Source organism: Octodon degus, unplaced genomic scaffold, assembly GCF_000260255.1.
Source record: "Octodon degus isolate 3935 unplaced genomic scaffold, OctDeg1.0 scaffold00082, whole genome shotgun sequence".
Classification (NCBI taxonomy): Eukaryota; Metazoa; Chordata; class Mammalia; order Rodentia; family Octodontidae; genus Octodon; species Octodon degus.
The window spans coordinates 1467790-1478663 of NW_004524658.1; the positions used below are offsets into that span (position 1 = coordinate 1467790).

General features: G+C 35.7%; 1 protein-coding gene across 2 annotated transcripts in view; it reads left to right on the forward strand.

Moving 5' to 3' along the window:
- The window catches only part of Arhgap15 (Rho GTPase activating protein 15), a 662961-nt gene that overhangs the window by 70119 nt on the left and 581968 nt on the right, over positions 1-10874 (forward strand). For both annotated transcript variants that reach the window (XM_004636636.2, XM_004636635.2), the window contains one exon: positions 8978-9046. In XM_004636636.2, the coding sequence (XP_004636693.1) occupies positions 8978-9046 (69 nt within the window). The remainder of the gene's footprint in view (positions 1-8977; positions 9047-10874) is intronic.

Sequence of the window (10874 nt, forward strand, 5' to 3'; positions counted from 1 at the left end):
TCATTATATGTAATAAAAGATAGGAATAAGTTGTTCCATTTGCTAATAAATAAAAACATAGCTGTGGTTTTATCATATTATATAATGCCATTAATAGTATTATGAGGAAGATAAAATATTTATGCTCTTTTCGATTTTTAGTTTCTCATTAAATTGATTTAAATATTCATGAATAGTATGGAATCAACCTTAGTGTCCATCAGTGGAAATAATATACATATGTATATATGGAGAATTTTATATATGTGCCGTGAAGGAGAAAAAATTCTGTCATTTTTGCCAGCCTGGATCCTGGATTGAAGTGGAGGATGTTATGTGAAGTGAAATGAGGTAGGGATACAAAAGCAAAGACTGCCTGTTCCCACCTATGTGCATTGTCTTAGTTGCTTTTCTCATTGCTCAGACACAATAATCGACATCCATAGTTAAAGGAAATAAAGTTTTTTCTAGCTTACAGTGTGTGGAGGCTTTTGACCATAATTGGCTGCCTCCAAGGTAAGGTAGCAAGACAGAGGGTTATCACAGAGGAGAGATGGTTCATGGAAGGCAGGAAGTAGAAAAACCAGCAAGCCGTGAGGGACAGGTGGCCCTTTTTACATGCTCTTATTCTCTACGCAGGCTGTTTGCCCTCAGGATGCACATCACTTACATTCATGGCAGGCGATATGCTTTTCCACACCCAGGATTATGGCAAAACCAAGCAGTGGACTAATTTAGTAGTCACGCAGCCTTAATCCCAGCACCATAGGCTCTCGATTCAGCCACTTCTGGAAAGCCCCACCTACACTTGCGTGTGGCTTTGGGGGGACATCTAGACACAGGCCTTAGCAGTTGCTATGATTTGAATATATTCTCTTACATGATCCACATACTAAACACTTGTCCTGGGTGGTATTGTTGGGAGGCGTTCTAGACTTTTACCATGCAGGGTTTTGGGGTGGTCAGTGGAGTTCAAAGGGGCCCCAAAGAGAACTGTGGGACCCTGGTTCATTCTCTTCCCTTTCTTTGTTTCCTGACTGATGTGCTGAGCAGTTTTCCTCTGTCACTCGAGTTTGCCATCATGCACTTCCGCATCAGGGGCCCAAGCAATTAAGTCAGCCAGTCAGCAATCAGGACCTGCAGAAATGTGATCCAAAACAAGTCTTTTACACAAAAATATCATGAACATGGTGGCAATGAGAATTATACCATTTGCCCTCACTTAAGCATCATGCACTATATATGTACCTATACTGACATTTCACGTTATACCCTATAAACATGAACTAGTACTACGTGAAAATCATAGTAACAGCTAGGAAAGAGTGTTTTAAAAATAAATATATAAAAAGAAATAACGAAACTAAAGTGCCTCCACAAGGAATATTAAAATAATACAAGGAAGCACTTCACATGCAAGAAATAGTGAAAATCACATTGTTAGATATCTATATTTCTTGGTTCTGGTGATTCCTAAAAGCCTACATGTGGATTAAAATTGTGGTATATCCAGGTTCTATATGAATCATAACTCTCACTCTGTGGAAAGTCTTGAAGACAGAGTTTATGCTGAAATCACTGAGTAAAATAAAAAGAGAGAACTAAAGAAAGAGATGTACATAAAAATAAAAGCATCATGGACGTTAACGTGTATTGTACACAATTAAATTTATTTAAACGGGAAGATCACGAGGTCGCCTGATTTTCTTCTTAGAGGAATCCATGCATTTGGAACTAAATAAAGCAAGAGAAGGATGCAAAGCAGCAGGAACCACCTGAGCAGTTGCTTCCCTTCAGCTCTCTGGAAGACAGGAAAAGGTGTGGAGGTTGAGTGTGACAACGAGACTCACTCACCCCAGGACAGCACGTCTAGTGAGTGCCGCAGACGACACAGATGCTGACCAGGAATATTTGACAAATTTTTAAAATGCTGAGAAAATTTCATATGTCCTCAAGAGCTTTTTGAGTTGCTCCCTTTCATTTTCTGCAGTGGATAGAAGACATAATAAGAAGTGTCAGATTTCTGACTGACAATATTCACCCAAATGAGTCTTGGAGAAGAACAGAAATAACTGTGGCATCTGTTTATGGGTTTCAATTATGGTAACTGAAGAGTTTGGGGGCAGAATAAGGAAAGAAAGTATGACTGTTAAACTATTCACTTATCACAAATTAATAAGGTACAAATTCATAATTTGATCTTTGTTTTATATTTTTGCCACTTATCAGGGCAATTTGCATGCCTGCACATAAATGAAATTAGAAGATTTAATACACAACATGCTAAAGTCCTCTAATCTCAATTTTCTTTCTGAAAAGCTGTTATCTACTACATCACATAATTAAAAAAAAATAAATATCATTGAGGGTATTATTTTTTCTAAACAATTAAGGCATTGTCAGCACAAGAAATACTGAGTATGCCTCTATTTTGCAAATAAATGCTGATTAACTTTTCCTAATTTCTAATTTTGGTTACTACAAGTAATATAATTTCCAAAACAAATGTAAGTTTGAATTTAAGAACTGGGATGCGACAACAACAACAGAGCACTTTGAGAAGCTGTGAGCAACAACTAACCTTAACCTCAGATTTATTTCTGCTGTTCAAGTATCCAGGAGGCTGCTGATGGGAGGTATGCCTCACAAAATGCACACGTCTGTGAAAATGTTGGAACACACTAATGGATTTTTCAAATGATTTTATTTCAAAGCTAAGCCACAAGATATAAACTTTCATCAAAAATGGTAATCTATTTAAAATCAGAGCGATGTGGAATGTTTCATGTTTATGTATAACTTTCATAGTAGACCCTCCTACACGAGGAAAATAATATGCCCAAATTCTGTTATTTTTATAACATGTAATATATCACGTATAAAGCCAACCCATCAATTTCATATTCTCTAAATAGATAAAGATGAAAAGGGGTGGAAGAGAAAATGAAGACAATTTGAAAAAAAATGACTTTTTAAATTCTTCTCTTTGGAGAAACATATACTTAACATATGTAATTATGATACATATTCTAATAAGAACAAAGTGAAAATTAAAGGAAAATATGCATTAGACATTCTGAGTACTTGCCTTTTGCCACTTTACTCTGCACAGTTAGAAAGATTTTTCAAAAAAAAAAAAAAATCCCAGGAAGGAGCAGAGCAGGAGCGAAGGAGAATATGGTAGGTGGTGATAAGGGAGTAAAAGCAGGGTTTTATGTAAAATAGTTTTAGTCTTAGACTGTGCCTAATACTGAGTTAAAGAGAATTGAGGTCAGAAGAAACCTATATTTTAAACTTTTTCTATGGTAGCACTAAATCATTCTTATTTACAGGAAGAGATAATTCAATAGGAAGATGACATCTTTGAAGAAAGGTTGCTCACATCTACAAAAAGATGAGTTCTAACATGGCAGTTGTTATTGTTCTTTTTTTTTACTCTTTTATTTAATTATTTGGTACAGGGTCTCAGCATGCAGCTCAGCCTCATACTGATGCTCCTGTCTCAGCCTCCCCAGTGCTGAGATGACAGGCATGTGCCACTGTACCCAGCTTCAGGGGCTGCCTAGGGGTGAAGTCAGCACAGCACGTGGTACCAGGGATCGAATCGGGTCCTTGCCGGGTAGGCACTTAGGCCGCCAGGCTATCTTCCTGTCCTGATGTGATTTTTAAATCTGCAAAATAAGGGTCACCACCTATTCAAGTACATATCATTAAAATTTAAGACATTAAGATGCAGAATACTGTGAGCAGAAAACAGCTTAATATACCGCAAAAGAAATTTTAAGTGACATTCTTAATGTATACACCTGAGAAACATTAAACTATAAAGGACTTTTTTTGCTAGAGAATTACAAATAATTGAGAGGTAAAAATTCATGATATTTTATTTTATTCTTTTATTTATTTATTTTATTTTTATTTATTTTGTTTAATTTTTTTTTTTTTCTAGGCAGAACCAGGGACTGAACTCAGGCTCTTGTGCTTGCTAGGCAAGCGCTTATTCTGCTAAGCTATCTCCCCGGCCCCTCATGACATTTTAAAAAGGAAATTGTAAAATGATATTGGAGCCAACACTGCACAGTTTATGGTCATAAAAACTAGTGAAAGAATGAGGCTATGAACATTTTTAAATACCTGGTAAACATATATATCCACTTATGTTTGTGATTAAGATCTATACAATATTTAAGAGTACTTAGAAACAATAAAGGAAGATGTACATAAAATAACACTTTAAGTTTTCCTCAGAGAAATGATTCTATTATTAACGAATAAAATATTTTTAAATAAGTTTTACCAAGATAGTAATAATATAATTATTCTTATTCAAACTTTTAAATACCAATAATCATTAAACCATTCCATCAAGCCTGAAAGGAATTAATGAACTATCTCCAGATTCTGAAAGCTATTGGCAATTGGCTGAACAAAATATCATGTTTGATGTTAGATGCATTTAAAAGTTCTAATTACTGACATATATATGTACTAAGCATGAGAAAGTCTCTAGCTAAAAATGAATGGATCAAAAACATTAAGCCCATTTTTTTCTCTGAGGTCTTCCATAGTAGTAAAATTATTAGTTAATAATAATAATGTATTGATTCTTACAGGAATACTTTAAATTTTTCTATCATTTTGCATATGTTAATCAGTTTAACAATAACCCATAACGGTCGGGCCAACTTCATTTTGCATATGCTTTGGGAGTGTTTCTCCTTTCAAGCTTACTTAAGGAAATTTTACTTGACCCAAAGTTTTCTTTCTAATCAATATTTTCATTAAATATATCTTTAAAGACAGCTTGATATATCCTAATTTTTTCCTGTATCATCTTGAGGTATCTAAGACATTTGATTCAGAGTTTCCTAAACCATTACTCTCAGTCAGCATAATCTAGTTTGGAGTGGTAACATATTTCCTTGCCTAATGCTTCACTGAGAAGAACATTAGGGCAAAAGACAAGTGATGAAAGTTCTCTTTTCTGAACATCTTCATAACTTCATTGAACATGATAGATTGGTTAGCTTATTGATTTAGGAATGATCAGCAATATTACTTTCCCCCAAGGAATATTAAGATGATTCATAATGGATCTGAAATCTGATTTCTGTCTTCCCATATAAATGTGTACAAATTTGTAAGTTTGATTCCCTTTAAGATTCCAACTTAGAAACATTCTTTCTGCACACAGAAGTGTATCAACTTTGTTTTTTCCCATGAATTTTATTTTGTTATATATATATAAAGTAGAGTCATTGATGCCTTAGATGGGGATTAAAGTTTCACCTGGTGTTGTCCTAGCTATGGATTTTTAAATTTATTTAAACTGTCTTCATTTGTAATTCCATATTTATAAAACAAGATAGTATTACTGAGCTCTTAAGATCTGGCTGAGAACTAAATGTGCTAATATATGCAAAACATACAGAACAATACCCAGAAAACAATAACTATGTAACAAATATTAGCATATTGTAGTTTCTTTGTATCATTTCTCAATTTGAATTCTTATTTAAATTGTGGAACTAAGACTCTTTCAGGGGATAAATATGTGTTCAGTAAAAGCTTTTTCTGCTCTGATTTTTTTTCTCATTAAGATTCATATTCCAGGGGCTGGTAAGATAACTCAGTGGACTAAAACACCTGCTTAGATAAAGCTTAGCAAGTTGAATCCCTGATACCACATGCCACTCCTGCCTAGCCCCCAGGGTAGGCTGAATTAGCAACAGAGTCCAGTTGTGGTAGCTCATGCCTATAATCCCTGCACTGGGGAGGCTTAAAACAGGAGGACCACCATGAGTCCAAGCTGAATAGTGAGACCCTATAACAACCAAATGCATTTAAAAAATCATATTCCAATCTTAAGTCATTCAAATACTATGTGAGCTTTTTCCATCTTTTATGCACCATATTATATTTTAATTTTTATTATTTAAACTGAACTAACTTCATTTTAAAGAAAAATGTGTATTCATATCACTAGTAGATGGCTTTTATATGGTATAGTTTTCTACTAAAACTTAAGAATTTATAAGTGATAACTCAAATTTTAAATCTCAGCCATCAAAATAATTTCTTGCACTCTTGACAAATATGTATATAACCTAATTTGAAACACTGCCATAGTTCAGAAGTTCTATGGATAAACAGAAGGCAATACTATACTTAGAGAACAGGAAACCATTATGTCAATCAAAATCTAATAATTTTGGACAAAATTATTGGAATTGGCAATAAAATAAACAAAACAACTGACTTAAATGAATGACTGTGCGCCCAGTTATCCATAGTGTAGCCATATTTACCTGGCACCATTGTCTCTAACATGGGAAGCTTGAGATATTTCACGTGCTAGGAGAATTACTTTTAGCCCAAGACTAGAAATCTAGTTAAGTTTCAAGAAAATAAAATAAATCTCTCATCCCGGAATTCTACAGCTCTTATAAAAGTTCAGTATAAAACACATATACTAAATTCTTAGTATAGATTACGACTCAATATATTCATTATTTAAGAGTAGTAATTTGCAAATATATAGCAGTATAACATGATTTGTTTTGTTTTAAGGAAGATTAAATGCTAAATAGAGGGTGATACAACAGTGAATGACAAAAGATTTGGGCTTCTGAATCCTTCATATTATTTCTTTTTGCTCTCAGCTTTCTTAAGTGCAAGACCTTCCATTTTATCATCAATTGAGCATCAACTATAGCTATCTCTTTTTCGTGATGTTAGTGTCATAGTTTGTGTCTAGGTGTTCCCCCAAAGCTTCATTAGGTCACAGATGGATTTTTTTTTCAGCCGTGGCTGGATCTAGAGGGTGTGATGCTGGGATTGATTCATGGTACAATGCTATAATTAAAGAAACTATGGCTAAGGGTGTGTGATTCTAAATCAGTCCAACAATTGCGTTGCCATCTGCCCTAACCCAGGTAGCCTACATAGAATATTAAAGAAGCAGACATAGGCTGCTGTTGTTGCTTGCTGCTGGGCTGCCTACTGCCTGCCATGAACTGTTTCTCCTCTGTGGTGCCCCTCTGCCACATCACCCTGCCTTGAAGCAGTCAACTTTAAACTGAACACTTAGAACTCTACCTATTCACCTCTCTAGAGGAGACATTTAGACATTCTGTCCAGTTACTGCATAAAAACTCTATTTCTGGACTGTCTGGTGAAAAATAGCTCTTTCTATAAACCCAGGTGTCTCACAAGGGTTAGTGATTTAGAAATTTAGAAAGTGAAATACAACTTCTTTGCCTCACTTTGTCACTGGTACTTAGTCCCGCTTAGAAAATGAAGGAACCAGAACTTGGTAATGGGTAAAAAGATACAAACATAAAATTCTACTCATTAGTAGAAAATCAAAATGATAAAACAGCCAACAATCCTTAAAATAAGACAATAATGAAATTTTGCTAGCTAGACTCTGAACCCCATGCCCTGGCTGCAGAGACAGGCTCTGTCTCTTCTTTACAGAGGAATTCCCCTTGACTCATTCTCTAGGGCTTTCGTTTCTGCTCACTATAAGGGCTGACTCCAGATTTTCCTCCCTGGGTGAAATAAGAAATAGATGGTGCAGAGAATCATCTCCTCCGACTTGTGTTTTCTTCTTACCTAGTTTTTTGGAGTAGATAAGAGTTCTGTCGTCGTACAGTGTAATGGATTTGTTCAGCCTGACATTCTGATTGCTTTGGTGATGCAGTCCCTGCCAGTTCTTCATAGTCATTGTTCTAATTCCTTCTGATAGTTACATTTGCCAGGAACCAGGGCCAAAGCTAGCCTCGTCCTTGTCTGCACATGGTGCTAAGGGCTGCTGTGTTTGTTTAATTTCCCCTTTCCGTTTCGCCACCTCTCTGTCTCGTTTTGTCTTTCTATTTTGTCCTCCTACCTCCCATCTCCTCCTCTTCCCTTTATTTCCTTCTACCTCTCTTTCTCTCTTTCATGTTTAATATGAAATAGGAATATTGTTATTATTAATGGAAGCCTTTATGTTAACAGATTTAATACTAAATTCTTTCTCCTTTTGTTTTATGATCAGATGTTTCCACAATACATCAGGAGCAAAAATACTAAGCTTTCTTTTTACTTGTTACAATCATGTGATTTTGTGTATTTTATTACGTCAATGTAATATGGGATGGTATAAAAACTATTAGATATTCTGGTTTCTCTTCAGATTGTATAAATCTTTCGCCTTTTAAAAACTATGAAAACATTAACCCTGAAAAATCTGAATAACCAAGTTACAATATAAGATATTTAAGTCCACTTTCTATTACTGAATTTTAAATTTCTGTGTAATATAAAAGTTATAGAAACTATGATTTTTCTATCCTTAGAGTTTGGTAAAATAAAATCATATAAAGTAGTAACAGTTTGTTTCTACTTTATGATTCTTGAAAAATCTCTTGGGAATACTGAAGGCTGAGAAAACCCTTAGCTGAGTGAAAGAATCATCAGGAAGGCTTCACACTCCGTGTCTGTTGGTTGAGGGAGACAGCTACAGCCTTTGGTCTATCATCTAGACAACCAGTGTGACCTCTTCTTGTGGCCACCCTGTGAAGAGTGTTTGAATTTCCTCACAACATGGTGACTGCTTTCCAGGACTGAATCCCATGAGGAAAAGGCTTAAACATCATTGTGCACTGAGCTTTGCCTCACACAACAGTACTTTAGTAGTACATTTTGGTTGAAGCTGACACGAAGATGTGGCCAAATCCAAAATGAGAGGACCTCCATGTCAGCACTTAATAACAGTCCTGTCAGGGTCACACATTTGGATCAGCATATGGATTATGAGGAGGTGTGATAACCAGTCCTCTTAACAAGATTTACTCAAATAATCATCCAAAAGACTTCTCATTTTTTATCTAATTTATTCACCTCCTTGAATGAATCAATGCTGATTTTCATCTACATGTCCATTTAATTTAAAATATTTGCAAGTTTTTAGAGAAAAATGATGTAACAGTGTCATTTCTTTATATATTTTCAGATATCTCGACACCGAAGGAATCATTCACAGCATACCTTAAAAGACATTATTCCTCCACTGGAACAACTGGTGAGTGGTGAATCAACATAGTATTATATTTTCTAATCTACTGATATGAAAGAAAAGACACCAATGGCTAGCAACTTGAAATGGCAAACATTATAGTATCTCATGTAACTTGTATCAGGAATCTGGGCACAGTTGAGCAGTATCCTACAGCTTGAGGATACTGAAAAGTTGCAATCAAAATGTCAAACAATAATCAATTATGACATAGATTTTAAATATATTATATAGAATGAGACCTACAGAGAAAACCACCAGAACTAGAATCTGAAATAGGTAAAAAAGACTACCTCGATGGAATAGGCTGGTGCTGGGAAGAGAAGGGAAGGGCAATGTTGATTTTCATTCAAAGTTCTTCTACACTATTCAACTTATTACTATGTGCTTGCTTTGATAAAAATAAAAGCGTTTAAGTTCATAAATTTAAAAAAAAATATCAAACAGGACTACAGCCTCACTGGAAGGGGACTGGAACAGCAACTGTTTTTCAGGCTCATTGTTGTCCAAAGCCTATTTTGTCCATTCAGGCGGCTGTGGCCAAGTGCCCTTGTCTGGGAGGCATGTAAACAACAAGTATGCGTTATTCTTAGCTTGTGGTGTGGATGTCCTAGATTAGGGGACTAATGCAGTCAAGCTAAATGGGCCCCTTTTCCCTCATGTGGATTGCCAAATTCTGCTTGTATCTTCACATGACAAGAAAAGGGTAAGAGAACTTTATGGGGTCCCCTATAAAGTTGTATTCTCATTCATAAGATTTTGCCCTCTTGACCCAAGTCTTTCCAAAGGTACCATCTCCATAAATCTGCAACAGTGGGTTAGATTCCAGAGCACGGAGTTTGAGGTGGACATAAGCTTTGTGTTGTTCCTGGACACCAAATGCTTCCTGGCTTCTACTCCCTGTGCAGGCTTTAGCAACACCTCTGAGTTTACCTCTGACTTTCTGCTCCTAGCTCATTCTTCTCTAAATAGATTGATTTCTCATCTCTTCTGTAGGGCAATTCCACTTGCTTTTCTCCTCTTTCTGTTGCAATGTAATTCATTTGGCTCCCAGTAATTTGCAAATTTCTATGTACACTTTACCACTGTGAACCATGCTCCATGCATAAAATTTCCCTTTGTTTGTCATCCAGCTAGAATGTTAGTTTGGTGAGGATGAAGACATTGTGCTCTGTGCTCACTATTCATTCTTCTGATTCTAATGATTGCTAAAACACAGTAAAAGCCTCATAAACATGTGTGAAGTGAGTGTATCAATGAAATGTTAATGGTTTTCATTTTTAATTGTAAGCTTATGTAATGCACAGAACTATGCTTGCCCATTTTCTCTCACTGCATCTTCTAGCTTCCTCACTCATTGGTCATTTCTTCCAAGGCTTCTTTTTCAATGCCACAATAAAAAGAGAGTATTTCACTAAACCCATAAGTAGCTCACTGCCAAACTGATTTTTGTATGAATTCATCTTTATGACTAGCAAACATTCTTTCTAGCCTTTGAATGCATTTTCTTTGGATCCATTTTTTTTTCAGTGACCCTTCACAGATATCCCCATTTTCTGAAGCAGTTGTCTTCAGTGGATATGGTGTCCACATGCTCTCATTGTATGGGTCACCTGCTCCATCCGGGCCTTCAAAGGCTTCTCATCTCATGCTTGCACTCTACCACGCCCTTGTCATGACATTGGGCGGTGATTCCAGACCAACCTTCTTTATTTTTTTTTAATTTTATTTAATTTTATTTTTTATGATAACAATAAAATTCTTCATAGGAAAATTTGCATGGGTTTAGGTACACAATTTCTGTATAAGTATAGGCAGACATCATCAGATTTGT